The following is an 18,199-nucleotide window of genomic DNA, read 5'->3' on the forward strand; positions in this document are numbered from 1 at the left end:
ATGAGTTAAGACTACATGGCTTAGTCACTTAAGCTTAAGTCTACACCTGTTGTATTTGGCGCATGTGACCAATACAATGTGTTTATATGAATCAACCCTTTTCTGGGTAATTTGGTTCAATTTCTGCTGTCATTACCAAATGGGGAACATTGTTATGAACACACCAACCCAATGTAAGAGGTCTCTTGATGGATATCAAACACACGCACAGTATAGAAGTCCTACTGTGCCAGATCAAACTTTCAGGGAGCGAAGTGAATTTAAAAATATTACACGGAATCCCTTTTTTACAAGCCATAAACATGAATTTATCTTTCAGTACAAGTTCATCTGGCTTCCTTACTCATATCCTCAAACTATTAGATGGACAAAACATAGCAGGATTCTTTGATAAATATCAACAAGACATTTACAGATGTATCAAATTGATACAGATGTAGCACATGCAAGTCAAATAATCTCCAATGTATTCTTAATCACATTGTTGTATTATAAATGTTCAACCACGATTAAGCAGCAGGAAATATTTTTCTAGGTATTGTTTTACAACAGTTAAAAGCAATACATCAATGTCTAAACAGTTTCCATAGAACCACCCTAAGAACCCCAGTCACATCAGCCAATGAGTGATAAAGCATTTTACCCACAGAAAACTTAACTACCAGCATTTAAAACTGACTAGATAAGTTGTCTTTCCTTTAGAGAAATGAGCTGAAACATTCAAATGAAAATACTTCACGGTGCATTACATGTTTGGAAAAGTCTGTATTAAGTAGATTAAAATGTAGAAGCTTTTTCTTCTCCAAAGCCAACCATTCTTTGAAGTTAACTGCCTGTTAAGATTCCTTGAGAACAACCCATATTGAAAATATGCTATGTTGCTGAACAAGCTTTTCTGATGCCAGGGACTGACCTGAGTTCTTTCTATTGGTAATGATCATAACCCTCGTTGCCAAAACCATATTCATTCTGATCTAATAATTCATCTCCTACTAGTGCCCAGTGATCATTTGTCAATGATTTGACAGTTCTGTCCAAGGGACATGAAACCAACAGGAAGAGTACTCAACCAGTTCCTTGGAAACAAAGTACAACTCTAAGTAGAATACAACCATGATGAGCCAACTGATTTTTCACACTATTCATAATTTCCACTGAGACATGACACCTACACTTAAGCGACCAGGATGCCTTCTCTATTCCCTAGTAGAGGTGAGCGGTTATGTTTTATCCACTGATGTTAGAGAAACCTAAGAAGGTGCTCAGGAAGTTATGAGCCAGAAACTCCATGAAACCAGCGAGTGTTGGTGAATCAGATATTGTTCAATGTGGACAGACTGTACAGAAAGACTAATTATGACGTCAATGCCCCCTTAAATGACTTGAGGTTGCAAGAGTATTGCTGACTAGTGATGCAGCCGGAACAAAACTATACATGTGAAGTGAAATACAAAATATCAAGTAGCGAGAATAATTTTTTTGCAAGAGAAACAAAAGCCAGATTATATTTTCAAAAACAATTTACCATTAACATCCAGGCCTGTCGCACAAAAAGATTCACTGAAAATGTCAAAAGGAATATTGTCAGTGATCCCGACCATTTAAAAATCCACTCTTCAGAAGAAGTCAATTAGTTAGTTGTACGGATTATCTATTCCCAGGGTTGGGTAGGTTACTTTCTAAATGTAATCCGTAAGTTACTACTTACCTGTCAAATTGTAATCAGTAATGTAACTTTTGGATTACCCAAACTCAGTAACATAATCTGATTAAATTCCATTACTTTCCCTTTAAGAGGCATTAGAAGACAATTTATGTTACCAATTGAACCACATCTATTGCAGGATAAATCAATGATAATGCCTCTTTAGCTGGCCATGGATGTTACATTTTACTTTATGGGTTGGTTATGTAGGCTTCTTCTAACCCATTGCTTTCTACCACATATAATAATATTAATAATAATAATATGATTAAATTATATCTTTACATAAAAAAACCGAACTATCAGAATTCTAGTCATTCCAATAAATGTTATACCTCTTGATCTTCAAGAATAGGATTTGGGAATATGGAAGTATAGATTAGCCAAATTGTTTTACCTGAGCATGACCCCAAAACTAAGGATTTAGCAGCCAGCCCTACTCTGTTGTTTATGACTTTGTTGTCATGGAGGACTGATTGGGCTCATTGAGACGAAAAATACATCATGCGCTCATGGAATTGCATGCTTTGAGCTCTACTGAAAAATGATATTTACATGTGAAAAATGAATGCCATTTGCTATAGGCCTATTGTTTGCCTTTTTGTTGGTGAAACTGATAGCTTGATAATATGCAGCTGTTTAAAGGGCAAATCCACAGATGAAAAAATAACATAACGGACACCCCGCCTGTGTTTTGGTAAAAAAAAAAAAAACGGAGGGATGTGCCTGGATAAATGTAACCACACTCAGAATAATAGACAGAGCATCGATGCAAGGACTGACCATCCATTATATAAAAATTGTTTTAACCATGTTGAGGCTATACATTTACAAACATCGGACTTAAACAAGCTCCTATTTTGGATTCTCATGGAGTGTGACAGTTGAACTAAGCTCATGAGCCATTTATAAGTTATATTCTTCAAGAATCAATGGAATCAAAGTCCAAAAATGGATGTTGCAACTACAGATTTCCCCTTCGTCTATCAAAAGTGTGCACGTTTGAGCATGTGTCCATTAGGACTTTTTTAAATTTATTTTTAAATTAGAATTAGATTGAGCAATAAAATATCCACTTTTATTCCATAGGCTTGGATCCGCACTATGCCGCTTTTTCAAGAGCGCGTTTTTTCACTGGCTGTCCATTGGTTTCAAAAACAATGATTGATAGGCAGCTAACTCATAGAATTCAACTCTTACTGGGTTCAAATACACATTTAGATTTGTGAACATCCATCCACAACAACCACAATCCGTAAGGCGCAAATAGCTAAATGAGAGAGCAGGAGTGATTCACATCAATGATCTATGTAGATATCAATAATAAGTGATATCCGTATCGCCGTGGACTACACCGCTGTTGTCATCCTTACCTCCAAGCGTTTATTCAAGCTGAATAATCTTTGGATGCCGACAGCAGTCGCACTATTGGAAGACATGGCTTGGACTGTAGCCTACAAAAACCTATTCCTGCTCTTTTTCCGCAATCCACCTAACACATTTGGTGTGTCATCACAGTAGTATCTGACTTGTGGTCAGACTCGCTCACGTGGAACAAACTTAAAATGTGCGGCTTTTTTAGATGCTGATTTGAATGTCATTGAGTAAACAGAGAAGTGTTTTTTTTCTCGCAAACATCCTTTCTGAATGTAAAAGTAATGGTTGAAGTAATTCAATATTTGTTCAAAGGTATCTAACGTGAGTACAATTTTAGCTGGTAACGGATTACAGTTCGTTTTTTGTAATCCTTTTTGTAATCCGTTACTCCCCAACCCTGTCCATTCCATTGTGATAATTGGTCATTAGTCACTATGGCTGTGTCTCAATAGTCCTAAACGGTTCCCACAAATGTATAGACGTGAGCAATATGTTTTGTACATAACCAGTCATTTCACCTGCCTGAGGTCCTAAAGAAAAGGAGACTAGTAAAGCAAAATTAACCTATTTCATACCATTGGGACACAGCCTACAAATCAAGCAAGTGTGTTTGGCCCTCCATGCATTCTACAATTCAGAGACAACAGGCTGAGATAGATCAGGAGGACTACTAGATGCAGGCATGGAGTAAGAGACCATAGTATTGGAGCTGGAGCTGTAGACGTTTTATTGAAATGGTACTGTATGTATGTATGTATGTATACTGCATTGATTAAGTAACACAGAAATGATTACCCTGCCCTCATTCATTTCTTGGAATGCCGTCAAAGTAAAATAAGAATTTGTTCTAAATGGACTTGCCTAGTTAAATAAAGGTTAAGTAAAAAAACAAAATATGTATGTACATGTATAACATATACAGTACCAGTCAAAAGTTTGGGGACCTACTCATTCAAGGGTTTTTATTTTGACTATTTTCTATGTTGTAGAATAAGAGTGAAGACATCAAAAGTATGAAATAACACATGGAATCATATTGTAATGCAAAAAGTGTTAAACAAATCAAAATATATTTTAGATTTTTCAAAGTAGCCACCCTTCGCCTTGATGACAGCTTTGCACATTTGGCATTCACTCAACCAGCTTCATGAGCTAGTCACCTGGAATGCATTTCAATTAACAGGTGTGCGTTAAAAGTTAATGTGGAATTTCTTTGCTTCCTAATGCATTTGAACCAATCAGTTGTGTTGTGACAAGGTAGGTGTGGTATACAGAAAATATCCCTATTTGGTAAAAGAAAACAAGTCCATATTATGGCAAGGACAGCTCAAATAAGCAAATAGAAACGACAGTGCTGCGTCAGATGACCTGGCCTCCACAATTTTTATTTGATTTATTTCACCTTTATTTAACCAGGTAGGCAAGTTGAGAACAAGTTCTCATTTACAATTGCGACCTGGCCAAGATAAAGCAAAGCAGTTTGACACATATTACAACACAGAGTTACACTTGGAGTAAAACAAACATACAGTCAATAATACAGAAGAAAAATAAGTCTATATACAATGTGAGCAAATGAGGTGAGATAAGGGAGGTAAAGGCAAAAAAAGGCCATGGTGGCGAAGTACATACAATATAGCAAGTAAAACACTGGAATGGTAATCAATCACCCGACCTCAACCCAATTGAGATGGTTTGGGATGAGTTGAAGGAAAAGCAGCCAACAAGTGCTCAGCATATGTGGGAACTCCTTCAAGACTGTTGGAAAAGCATTCCAGATGAAGCTGGTTGAGAGAATGCCATGAGTGTGCAAAGCTTTCATCAAGGCAAAGGGTGGCTATGTTGAAGAATTTCAAATCTAAAATATATTTTGATTTGTTGACACTTTTTTGGTTACTACATGATTCCATGTATGTTATTTCATAGTTTTGATGTCTTCACTATTATTCTACGATGTAGAAAATAGTAAAAATAAAAACCCTTGAATGAGTAGGTGTGTCCAAACTTTTGACTAGTACTGTATATGTGTAAACATATACACATATATACATATTGTTTTTTTTATATAAACTAGGCAAGTCCGTTAAGAACAAATTCTTATTTTACAATTGACGGCCTACTGGCCTCAACTATAATGGCATTCCAATAAATTAATGAGGGCTGGGTAACAACTTCAGTTTTACTTCATCAATGCAAGTGTTCTAAAACTTTTGACTGGTTGAGTGAATATATATACATAAACTCAGAAACGTCCCTTTTCAGGACCCTGTCTTTCAAAGATAATTCGTAAAAATCCAAATAACTTCAGATGTTCATTGTAAAGGGTTAAACACTGTTTCCCATGCTTGTTCAATGAACCATAAACAATTCATGAACATGCACCTGTGGAACGGTCGTTAAGACACTAACAGTTTACAGACGGTAAGCAATTAAGGTCACAGTTATGAAAACTTAGGACACTAAAGAGGCCTTTCTACTGACTATGAAAAACACCAAAAGAAAGATGCCCAGTGTCTCTGCTCATCTGGATGAATGTGCCTTGCATGCTGCAAGGAGGCATGAGGACTGCAGATGTGGCCAGGGCAGTAAATTGCAATGTCCTTACTGTGAGACACATAAGACAGCGCTATAGGGAGACAGGACGGACAGTTGATCGTCCTCGCAGTGGTAGACCACGTGTAACACCTGCACAGGATCGGTACATCTGAACATCACACCTGCGGGAACGGTACAGGATGGCAACAACAACTGCCCGAGTTACACCAGGAACACACAATCCCTCTATCAGTGCTCAGACTGTCCGCAATAGGCTGAGAGGCTGGACTGAGGGCTTGTAGGCCTGTTGTAAGGCAGGTCCTCACCAGACATCACTGGCAACAATGTCGCCTATGGGCACAAACCCACCGTTGCTGGACCAGACAGGACTGGCAAAAAGTGCTCTTCACTGATGAGTCGTGGTTTTCTCTCACCAGGAGTGGTCGGATGTGCGTTACACCAAGGCCTGTACTCTGGAGCAGGATCGATTTGGAGGTGGAGGGTCCGTCGTGGGGCGGTGTGTCACAGCATCAGACTGAGCTTGTCATTGCAGGCAATCTCAACGCTGTGCGTCACAGGGAAGACCTCCTCCCTCATGTGGTACACTTCCTGCAGGCTCATCCTAACATGACCCTCCAGCATGACAATGCCATCAGCCATTCATCTCGTTCTGTGCGTGATTTCCTGCAAGACAGGAATGTCAGTGTTCTGCCATGGCCAGCGAAGAGCCTGGATCTCAATCCCATTGAGCATGTCTGGGACCTGTTGGATCGGCGGGTGAGTGCTAGGGCCATTCCCCCTAGAAATGTCCAGGAACTTGCAGGTGCCTTGGTGGAAGAGTGGGGTACCATCTCACAGCAAGAACAGGCAAATCTGGTGCAGTCCATGAGGAGGAAGGAGATGCACTGCAGTACTTAATGCAGCTGGTGGCCACACCAGATACTGACTGTTACTTTTGATTTTGACCCCGCATTTGTTCAGGGACACATTATTCAATTGCAGTGGAACTTGTTCAGTTTGTCTCAGTTGTTGAATCTTATGTTCATACAAATATTTACACATGTTAAGTTTGCTGAAAATAAATGCAGTTGATAGTGAGGACGTTTATTTTTTTGCTGAGTTTACAGACACACACACACACACACACACACACACACACACACACACACACACACACACACACACACACACACACACACACACACACACACACACACACACACACACACACACACACACACAGTGGCCAGTTTATTAGGTACACCCTTCTAGTACCGCCTCAGACCACCACTTTCGTCTCCAGGACAGCCATAATTCTTCGGGGCATGGAAACATTGCTCTATTGATATCAAGGTACCTAAAGTGCCAGGAAAATAATCCCTACACCAGTGGTTCCCAAACTTTTTATAGTCCCGTACCCCTTCAAATATTCAACCCCCAGCTGCATACCCCCTCTAGCACCAGGGTCAGTGCACTCTCAAATAATACATTTTGCCATCATTGTAAGCCTGTCACACACACACTATATGATACATTTATTAAACATAAGAATGAGTGTGAGTTGTCACAACCCGGCTCGTGGTTAGTGACAAAGTGGCACAAATAATAATTTTGCTCTTTATTTAATCATCTTACATATAAAACCTTTTTTGTTAATCAAATTGTGAATAACTCGCAAATGAGAAGGGTGTGCTTGAAAGGATGCACATACCTCTGCAATGTTGGGTTGTATTGGAGAGTCAAATCATTTCCCATACACAGTCTGTGCCTGTATTTCGTTTTCATGCTAGTGAGGGCCGAGAATCCACTCTCACATAGGTACGTGGTTGCAAAGGGCATCAGTGTCTTAACAGTGCAATTTGCAAAGGCAGGATACTCTGAGCGCAGCCCAATCCAGATATCTGGCAGTAGCTTCTAATTAAATTAAATTTTCACAGAACTGCTTGTTGCAATTGTGATGAGGCTCTCTTGTTCAGATATCGGTAAGTGGACTGGAGACAGGGCATGAAAGGGATAACGAATCCAGTTGTTTGTGTCATCCGTTCAGGAAAGTACCTGCGTAATTGCGCACCCAACTCACTCAGGTGCTTTGCTATATTACATTTGACATTGTCCGTAAGCTTGAGTTAATTTGCACACAAAACATACAATGATGATAAGACCTGTGTGTTGTCCTTATTAATGCAGACAGAAGGGCACCAACTTCTTTTTCAGCCTCAATTTTGTCCCGCACATTGAATATAGTTGGAGAGTCCCTGTAATCCTAGATTCAGATCATTCAGGCGAGAAAAACATCACCCAGGTTTGCAGAAGAGGATGTCTTCCTTAATTGACCCCTCATAAACGTAACGGACAAATACCAGGAGCTGTGCCAGGCCCGCCACGTCTGTTGACTCATCCAGCTGTAACACATATAATTCACTGTCTTGTATGCGAAGCAGTAATTGTTTCAATACATCTCCTGCCATGTCAATGATGCGTCGTGAAACGGTGTTTGATGTAGGCATTGTCTGTATAGTTTTTTTGGCCTTTTCCCCTGCAATGTCCCAGACAAATCTGCAGCAGCAGGAAGAATGAAGTCCTCCACAATAATATGGTGCTTGACTGTCCTAGCCACACGGTAGCTCACCATATAAGACGCTTCCCTTCTTATTAATGGTATCTGTTGCTTTTATACGTCTTACTACTCGAAAGTCGTCTTAATTCTCACTCAAAAAACTCCTAGGGCTTATTTTTGAAATTGGCATGTTTTGTTTCTAAATGTCTGCACAAGTGTGAATGTTTCATCTAGTTGTGAGATAGCCAGTGTGTTATATGTGCAAAAGTACTGAGGAAAGGCACTACTCCCAATATAAGTGAACCCCAAATCAATGTAGTTATCATATTTGCGCATCTTCGATGGTTCAACGAAACTGTCTGTTGTTCGGTGCTTTCCGGGGTAAGGTGGCTCTCTGGCTGCATCAGATGCACAACTGTCAGTGTCCATGCTAGCTGGTCTAACAACAAATGTAGAATTATTGATGCTAGCATTGGATGTGCTCGTGGAAGCAGAACAACTTGTGTCATCGACAGGTGCAGGTGAAGTACTACCAGTAGAGCTGGTATGTGTGTCTATGGACATGGGCCTTACTTATTTTAACCATTAATCAATTTTCGAGCAAACGGAATGAGCAGCAAATACATTTGGCTACATACAGACCGTTAGTGGAATTCCCGTAACGGTTAATGTGATTGGATGTTAATTATTTGACTAGGCTACCTGTATTTGACATTGTGTTGTTATTTCGCTTAACACTAGATGGTTTAATTTTATATTTGGCAGTAAAACGAGGCTACTCAGGAGAGAAAAAAACCTCACCCAAATGTATAGCCCTGTTCGAAAATCTAAATGGACTGTTTGAAAATGTAAAAAAAAAAAAAAAAAAAAAAAATTCAATTAACATTTGAATCACTTTTATTTGGTGTACCCCCGACGGAATTGAGCATACCCCAGTTTGGGAATACCTGCCCTACACCTTTACACCAGCAGCCTGTACCGTTGACACCAGGCAGGATGGGGCCAGGGGCTTATGCTGCTTATAATATATGCCAAATCTTGCATGACGCATCAGGAAACGGGATTCGTTGGACAAGGCAATGTTTTTCCATTTCTCAATTGTCCAGTGATCGCGTGCCTACTGGAGGTGCTGCGTCTTGTTTTTAGCTGATAGGAGTGGAACCCGGTGTGGTGGTCTGCTGCAATAGCCCATCCGTGACACCATCTGCGCCTGTTCGTGGCCCGCACGTACGATTCTTTCCCTTCAACCTCTCATCAATGAGCCGTTTTCGCCCACAGGACCGCCGTTGACTGGATATTTTTTGTTTTGTCGCACCATTCTCAGCGAACCCTGGACACTGTCATGCGGGAAAAGCCCAGGCTGACCGTTAGAGATACTGTAATGGGCGCGCCTGGCGATAATCACGCTCAAAGTCGCATTGGTCAGTCATTTAGCTCATTCTAACAGTCAATCGGACAGTAACTGAATGAATGCCTCGAGCCCCTGCCTGCTTTATATAGCTAGCCACGGCCACATGACTCAGTCTGTAGGAGTGAACCATTTTTGTGAAAGGGGTGGTTTACTTAACTGTTTATATTCTGTTTACATTATTAATGTACACATATTTCTATGAATCTCCTTCATTAAGTCTTTGCCATAGGCCCAACAGGGTGAAATTGAACTACAAAAGCATGGTGCGAGAAAGAGTAAACCCAAGGTGGTGTGAGTGAGAAACAGTGGGAGCATTTTATTAAACCACTTGCAGACATGGCAGAAATTTTGTGGATCCATTTGTTCCCATTACCTGAAAGAAGTTGTAGTTCAGGGTTCACCAACTGGCAGCCCACAGGCCAAATTTGGCCCGCAGTGATTTTATTTGTTGGACATAAAAGACTGTAAAAACACCAACAAATAAGCTCCATGTGATTTTAATTTTCGAAATATGTTCCAAAGTATTCCCACATAGAGAGATCTATGTGATGGTATAAAAACGTAAGCAAGGTTTGAAATGATTGTTTTAGTCAAATATCTGTTTAGGCTTCTTGTGGTCAATTTTCCGTCTACAATTATTTGTAATTATGTTCCGACCTCCTGACCATCCGCTCAAGAAAAAAATTGTCCCATGGCTGAATCAAGTTGATGATCCCTGTTGTAGAAGAAAGTGCCTTAGAAGGCTACAAACGCCTCCTTTGGTTGGGCTAGTATGGTCAGTCCAATATAATATCTACAGTAAAAACACAGGACAGATAACAGGCAGGAATTGCCACTCTGCAGGAAACAGTCATTTAGTTATTAGCAACCTCTTAGTAGTAGTGTTCACTCCTTCCTCGGTATGCTCCAAATCCTCCTGCACAGAAAATGTATTTTTTCCTATCATCTCTAATGAATTATTTTTTTGTCCTCCACCTTGGATTTAGTCTTTATTTAAAAACACCCACACCGCTCTTATCCATCCTGAGCCCTTCAATTGGGGGGGGGGATTTCATTAGGCCAGTGAGACAGAGTGGGAGGGGGAATGCAGTTTCTTCAGCCATGGGTATCATGTCTCTGGGAGCTGGCTGATGTCAGTTAAATTGGTGTTGTTGAGGATGGCTCGGATACGGTCGAGAGAGTCAGTCTGTCTGATCCGCTCCAACTGGACCTGAGGGGAAGAGTGATTGCATGATTGAATATACCAGATAACCTAGAACCCTCAAACTCAACTGTGGACCTCTAAGCCAGTTCCACTGTGTTTTTTCATTGTTCCCCTCTAATCAGGGACAGATTTAGACCTTGGACAACAGGTGGGTGGAATTAATTATCAGGTAGAACAGAAAACCAGCAGGCTCCAGGCCTCGTATACCCTGGACCTAGAAATACACATACAGCCATGTAGGTTACATCTCACATATCAGGGGCGGCACATCAGAGATAGGGTAAAATAAGTCACTATCAAATAGTGTTAAAAGCACCAATGAGGTGCTGTATATGGTTGCCGGGGAGGAATATGGTTGCCATGGTAAGAGGTGTACTACAAGCAGTTGGAGTACCATTGCCATAGTAACACCACGATCATGCGGACCTATCAAATGTAAGGTCAGACAAGGTAAAGATCAGTTTTTGTCAAATTCAAAGGTATGTCTAAGATCTACATCAAAAATGCTGATTGAAAACTATTACGCATTTTACAAGTAAGTAAGTGCTCATCTATTTCTAGGGGAAGGCATGCATTGCTTACCAATGGAAAAGGAATGGTCGTACATAACCTATAATTGGAGGTGTAGGTTAGGTGGATCCTAACCTATATCTATATCTATGAATGTTAAACACTCCAGTCTGAAGACAAAAAAAAAAACTTTGGGGTAACCAGTTTGCGATCTCAAACTGGTTGCCATGGTACCCCGGCTGTCCGTACCTGGAGGGTCTGGGAGAGCTTGACAAAGTCCCTCTGCACCTGCTCACTGACGTCCAGCTCCGTCTGCAAGCGCTGTGCTTTGTCCTTCTCATCCAACGCCTGAGCCTCCAGGGCAGTCTGCCCCCCCACACACAGACACACATCACAGATAGGTGAGAAAGGAACAGCAGTAGTGGCCAGTTTTAAAATACAGGTTGTCTGGTGTGAATGACCTCTGACCTTGGTTGTGGTGAGCTCTCTGAGCTGCTCCTCCAGACTGCTCTTCAGACCCTGGACACTCTCTAATGTCTTGCTCTTCTCTGCCAAGCTGCTCTCCAGCTGGGAAATTAGCACATCAACCAGGGTTATTAATAACTACTGGTACAAATAGTCTAGTACCAAACTTGAAGTCCTCCTGACTTCAGAGTCTGGGGAGGCTGTTAGATGTTGTCAACACGATGCGTCGATAATGAAAGGGGCTGCGCCTTAGTGGTTCTCCTCTGTCTTTCTCACTCAAACACCCACATGGACAGCCACACAGACCCCAAGTGCCACCTCCTTCCATTACAAGTGTTGGATTTTCAAATCCAACCCCCCAGGAAAAAACTAACATTTAAGAGAACCAATCAATGTGTCCACTCTCGAAAAGAGTGGAATATGGAATCATAACGCTGTGTCACGTGGTCTGCTCGCCAACAAGGCTACAAACAGTCTGCATTGCAAAACAATGTTAAGCCAGTGGCCTCCAACCCTGGTCCTGGTAGTTAGGTGCCCAGGCTTTTGTTCCAGCTCAGAACTCAAACGTCAAATTCAACTAAACATCAAGACCTTTGTTAATTCAGTTGTGTACATATAAGGCTTGAGCCAAAGCCTACACACCAAAGCCTACACAACTATGGTCAGAGACCACTGATATTAGCCAGGAGGTATTCACATTGACATATTGGTGATGGTAAATAAAAAAATCACTCACACCTACATTTGTACATATTATTCCACACATATCAAAACATAGCAACTACTACTACTCTAACAAGCCAGTGGTTTTAGGCCTAAACTGGGATTATGTTATTGAAGGCAGCCACTCAAGGAAATCTGACTTCACATTCAGAGGAGTGACTCATGCAGACTCCCTACTGTTCATTTACCTTTTCTTTCTCATCTTTCACGCGCTCCAGCTCGGTTTTCAGACTTGAGAATGACGCTGGCGGAAGGAGAGAAAAGAGATAGAAGGCTTATTACAGTGCCATTATGATGGTAAATCAGAACATCAACCTCAGACATGCGTTCTAGCATTCTAATGTGGTTCCTGGCAAATGAGTCATCAATTCATAAATAATGAATTAGCACGGTTTGCCAAGGGGAGTGGTGTGTGGGCTACTAAGCAAGCAAACACAGTGCTCCACCAAACTATACGACTGACACAAAGAGCAATCAAGGAAGTGTTGATAACTTGGGCCAGAATTCAGCCATTGCAGAACGTAGGTTTTCTGCACTGCACTTTAAGCAGTGCATTTGATTTTAACATTTCTGAGAACAAAATAGACAAAAACAAAGCTGTGATTCCGTATTACTAGCAGCGAGGCATGTTATTTTATCATACCCATGCTGACTAAGAAGAGTGATGTGAATGGCTAAGACATTGAGCAAGGTACTTAACCCTAATCGCACCTGTAAGTCGCTTTGGATAAGAGTGTCTGCTAAATGACTAAAATGTATGTGCTATGTCACATCCATGATCCTAAATGCCTATACCAATTTGGCATGCCACATGTTCAAAAACATTACTGCAGCGAGTGAGTTTCATTGTCCTACAGTCATTAGTCCAACATTTACAGCATTAACACACACAAACAGCCTCAGTAGGTTCGTCAGACAGTGTTTTTCGTACCTTCCAAGATGTCTGAACAACAATCACCAACCGAGAAAAAAGGACAGGAGAAAAAGAAAGGTTTGAGAGGGTACAAAGGAAAGGAGGGGGAAAAAACATCTTCAGAAAATGTGAAAGCCAAGGTCTTTTATGAAGTTCAAAGGAAAAGCAGAGTTCAGTTGCGCTGAAGAGTTCATTATGGGACCGTGAAGCTGAACACTTGCTCAGCACGTTTTATCCCTCAACTCTACTCAAATGTGTACTAATGAAACAACTAAGTCATACAAGTTTGAGCTAACGGTCATATTTAGCATCTTTGGCTCTTAGAAAATGCAACTTTGAAGATTGCTTTATTGCTCGTATTCACTCTCTGCACCTACAGTTTCCTCATTGGGTGTCCAGACATCTCAACTCAGAGCCATAGATAAACATTACACCTGCCCAGAAAATACAGATCAAAATGAAACTTTTGGTAAATCTGGCACATTAATCAATAGATATCTTGATTAATGAGCATGAGGATTATAGCGCAACAAAGTAACTTTTCATAAATGCCAAATATACATCCATGGTTCTTCTCACCCTTCTCTGACCTATCCTTGTGTCAAGACTAAGGAATGGGAAGGGGAGCCTCACCTATCTCCTCCTTGCAGCCATCTATCTCCATCTGTAGTGTGTCCTCCAGGTTCTCTTTGAAGCACTGCTCTGCCTGGAGTTGCTCCTTCAGGAACAGGATCTCTGCCTTCAGCTTCTCTTCTAGGTGGTCTGCAGCCGTGCGCACCGCAACTATGTCCTCCCGCAATTGCAGCACCAGTGGTTGTAGTTCCTAGAGGGCAGCGGAAATAGTTGCACGTACCAATTTAAGTGAGTCACACTAGGTATAAATGGTGAAAGAAGTACCTGATGGGCACGTAAATAGCTCGATGGTGTGAACCAGAGATGGTAGTCTGCTTCTGAGGACTGTGCATGTGGAGAAGTGTATGGTGATGACTTACTCATACATTTCAGTTGCTTCCACCCCTTTTTATACTCTGTTCTTCCAAGATTTTTGTTTTCTTCATTTACTCCCACGTATTCCCATTTCTATTCCTCATTTTAAAAGCTCTTAAGTAATTGAATACTGCAATATCTGAGTTTATATGGGATGAAAAAAACAAGAATCAGTTAGGTGGTTACGAGGGTTTAGTTACCGCACTTTCATCGATTCACGTCAAAGCGGTCAAGAAGTACACTATAGAATCTTTAACACCCCTGAAGGGCCCTAGTATGTTGTCCCCTGCCAGTTCATCAACCAAAGTCAGTGAAATATTACCTGGTCAGACAAGCAGATTGTTTCAGTTCTGAAAGACAGATTCTGTGCAGGTCTGCTAACATTACTAGACCTTTACAATTCCAGGAGAAGTATTTAACATCTCAGGAACCACATCAACATGACGCTCCTATAATGTGTGCAGAATCTGTGCATCTGGAACACAACCAAAGTCTTAGAATATGACAAAGCTAAATCCAGGCTTAAAATATACACTACATTATCCGTCTTGGATTTAACTTTTGAATCTTACTGTTGTTTTCTTCTTTGTCAATGCTATGAAAGCATGGTATGTAAGCATTGGGGGAAAAAATGAAGAGCCTGGATGGTCCTTGCCATTAACTCATGTTTATTATTCAGATGTCAAGAGACATTCTGTAAATCTATGAATGTGTGTGACAAAATAAATCCAAAACAAATCGAGGGCTATGGTTTACAGTGTTGAGATGCGCCTGAGAGCAATTCTCAAAACAGTGGCTGTGAATGATTGTCTCGTACTTGCACCGTGGTGGGTAGTTTGAAGTCCTCCTGCTGCTGGAGAGATAAGTGGAGTCGGTGTTTGCCTGTTAGGCTGTCGTTGTCCCTCTGCAGTCTGCTCAGTTCGTCCGCCACCTGCTCCCTAGACTGCATCAGCACTGCCTGGTTATGGCAAAAACAGCACTCCATCAAATCATGTCATCATCCTGTTTCCTCCTGATGATTCAATGTACTGTAAAATGGAACTGCCGACCACAGTCTTCAGGTGTGATTCACTGGCAGATAAGAGGCCAAACGTCTGCCATCTGGCAGAACACTCCATCACATTTCCACCAGCTCTATCTCTTTGGCAGGAGAAACATCCTCCTTAATTCCAGAAAAAAGCCAGTTGCATCACTAAATCAAAGGCACATGCAGCGATGGAATGTCCAAATGCTTTGGCTGCTAACTTTATTTACACAGTCTTTCTGGCATAGACAGACATTAAGACACTGGAGGGCCAAACAAAGGCTATATTGGGAGGGTGTAGTAGAGAAGTGCTGTTCACCATCTGTTCCTGTGTGTTCCTCTTGGCCTGACTGAAGGCCTCCTGTAGTGTGTTGAGCAGCAACTCCGACTCGTGGACTCTCAGCATGAGAGCAGCGACCTGAGACACAAAGAAAGAAATCAGCAGGCTTCAGGGGATAACTGAGCAAACATACAATCTTACAGAAAAGGAATGGCGTATGCCGATTTATCCACATTCCAACAGGGAGGATTGTACATTCTTTGAAGATTATAAATAACTACTCAAACAACATAAGAGCTATGCATAAAGATTACTTTACACTTACTATACTTTACGCTTTTTGCATAAGAACTCTGAAGTGTGTGTGTGTGTGTGTAATCAGGACAGACCTTGGCAGTGGTTTCCTCGTTTCCCTGTTTCACAGAGTCCTCCAGCTCCTGTTTTTCACTCAGGGTTCTCTCCAGCTGGTCGTTGGCCTGCCGCAGCATCACCTGGAGCTTCTTTACCTGAGAAGGACCAGAGAAAAGAATGGGAGAGATCGGCACCAGTTAACACACTAAATCAGATGGTGCAAATATTTCTATTCATTTAGGATTCTTGTCGACATATTTATTCTAATTCATATAGCCACACAACATATGCCATGGAATATGGAAAGACATCTATAATAAAGAACTTTGATTTTGAGATTAACCTTCCCTTTAAGTATCCTTGGCATTTAGTAAACATTTCAGAAAGTCCAACTGTAATGGAGTGTCTCAGAGAGGGTGTTACCTGATCGCGTGTCTCTGCCTCCTGGCCCTGGATGACTTGCAGCTGTTTCTCGTAGTTGGAGCACATGTCACACCGCCGGCCCAACTTCCTCCCTGCGTTCTTCACCTAGTGACAGACAGCCAAGAATCCACTTAGGAGGAATACCACATGGTAAATACGTCTAGGAGAAAGATGTATATAGAAACTGTGGGCTGTCCATGAGTGCAGACTAAACTGTACACATTTCATAGCAGTGTGAAGATTGTTTACTTTATTCTACCTTACCATTTCAACACTTAGCCTACATTGTATTTTTGCTACAGTACTTGGTACCAGGGTCTCTGTTAGCCGGTAATAGCCGGCTGTTGGCAGATAAAAAAAATGTAAAAGCTGATTAATCAAATCGGCGCCAGCCAAATTGTCCGGGAGACGAAATAATGATTTTTTGCCTATTCATTGATGGAAATACATTTGACTGGTCATGCTCATCGGACTAGATTAATTGCATAATTTAGGGGAATGAAATTGACACGTGTGCAGCATACAGATGGAGCCTTTGAGCAGAAAATCTGTCAGACAGTGCGAGAGCTGCTGCTGCTACAGCATCTCAAACAGCCAATGCTTTTACTACATATTGAGTCAAGTCTTACCTTGCTTCAAAGAAGTCTAGCCAAAATCAGAACATATCCATGAAAGCAATTATTTTATATAAACTTTCTTTCATTGTCCAGTAGCCCAAAGCACAATCCTAGTCATATTAGCAACCCATGCTGGTTGTTGCATATTAGATCTCCTCTAAATTTCGAATAGATATTTTTCTCTCGGTCACAAACCGCTCACATGTGCGGTGTGCTTTTGAGAGTGTCTTCCAGCTAATTGCATTATGGAACGAACATTCGTGCCGTAGCCTACTGTCTTGTGCGCATTGCTGTGCTTATGTGCATTTTTTTGGGGGGGGGGGATTGTGGGTGAACAGGGAGTACAGGAGGGGACTAAGTACACACCCCTGAGGGGCCCCAGTGTTGAGGGTCAGCGTGGAGGACGTATTGTTGCCTACCCTCACCACCTGGGGGAAGCCTGTTAGAAAGTCCAGGATCCAGTTGCAGAGGGAGGTGTTTAGTCCCAGGGTCCTCAGATTAGTGATGAGTTTAAAGGGAACAATGGTGTTGAACGCTGACCCGTAGTCAATGAACAGCATTCTCACATAGGTGTTCCTTTTGTCTAGGTGGGTGAGGGTATGTTCTGTTAATATGAATTACCATAATCTAAATGGGATTTCTGTCATTCTGAGCACTGAGTGGACGCCCTAATCAGGTTAAGCACACAATGCATATGGTCCGGTAAATTTCTCAAATACCCGGTAAATTAAAAGGCTGCCTGTCAAATACCCGGTGCCACATTTTCCTAACGGAAACCCTGCTTGCTAATAAGCGGTACTTGAGATTATGGAATTACAAGCCAACAACTGTAACTATGTAAACAAGGTTTAGCGTACAATATCGAACTGAAAACAAAGCCCAACGAAAACATCATACAATTTAAATGAACCAAAACACTATGAAAACTGTCTGACCTCTTGCTGTAGCAGGTTCCACTCCTGGTCGCTGACCAACCGGTAGCCTGATGGGGAAAGGAAGGCGGTGTCGGGGGGCGTGAGAAATGCTGGACATCAGCGAGGCAGTCTCCTCCTGCTCCGGTGTCATGGCCTTGATGGCCTTCTCCTGGTCCTGGATCATATCAAACTTTATTTAAAAC

The 18,199-nt window shown here is 41.5% G+C and overlaps 1 protein-coding gene across 1 annotated transcript in view; it reads right to left on the reverse strand.

Annotated features, from left to right (window-relative positions):
* Positions 1 to 9,877: 9,877 nt before the first annotated feature.
* LOC106567675 (rab GTPase-binding effector protein 1-like) overlaps positions 9,878 to 18,199 on the reverse strand; it is a 34,386-nt gene continuing 26,064 nt past the window's right edge. Inside the window, 12 exon segments of the mRNA XM_014137234.2 lie at positions 9,878 to 10,795; positions 11,549 to 11,665; positions 11,768 to 11,866; positions 12,676 to 12,731; positions 13,419 to 13,430; positions 14,034 to 14,223; positions 15,205 to 15,345; positions 15,731 to 15,829; positions 16,081 to 16,197; positions 16,466 to 16,570; positions 18,018 to 18,092; positions 18,094 to 18,171. Coding sequence (XP_013992709.1) covers positions 10,694 to 10,795; positions 11,549 to 11,665; positions 11,768 to 11,866; positions 12,676 to 12,731; positions 13,419 to 13,430; positions 14,034 to 14,223; positions 15,205 to 15,345; positions 15,731 to 15,829; positions 16,081 to 16,197; positions 16,466 to 16,570; positions 18,018 to 18,092; positions 18,094 to 18,171 — 1,191 coding nt within the window. The 3' untranslated portion in view covers positions 9,878 to 10,693.

Source organism: Salmo salar, chromosome ssa13, assembly GCF_905237065.1.
Source record: "Salmo salar chromosome ssa13, Ssal_v3.1, whole genome shotgun sequence".
NCBI classification, from domain to species: domain Eukaryota; kingdom Metazoa; phylum Chordata; class Actinopteri; order Salmoniformes; family Salmonidae; genus Salmo; species Salmo salar.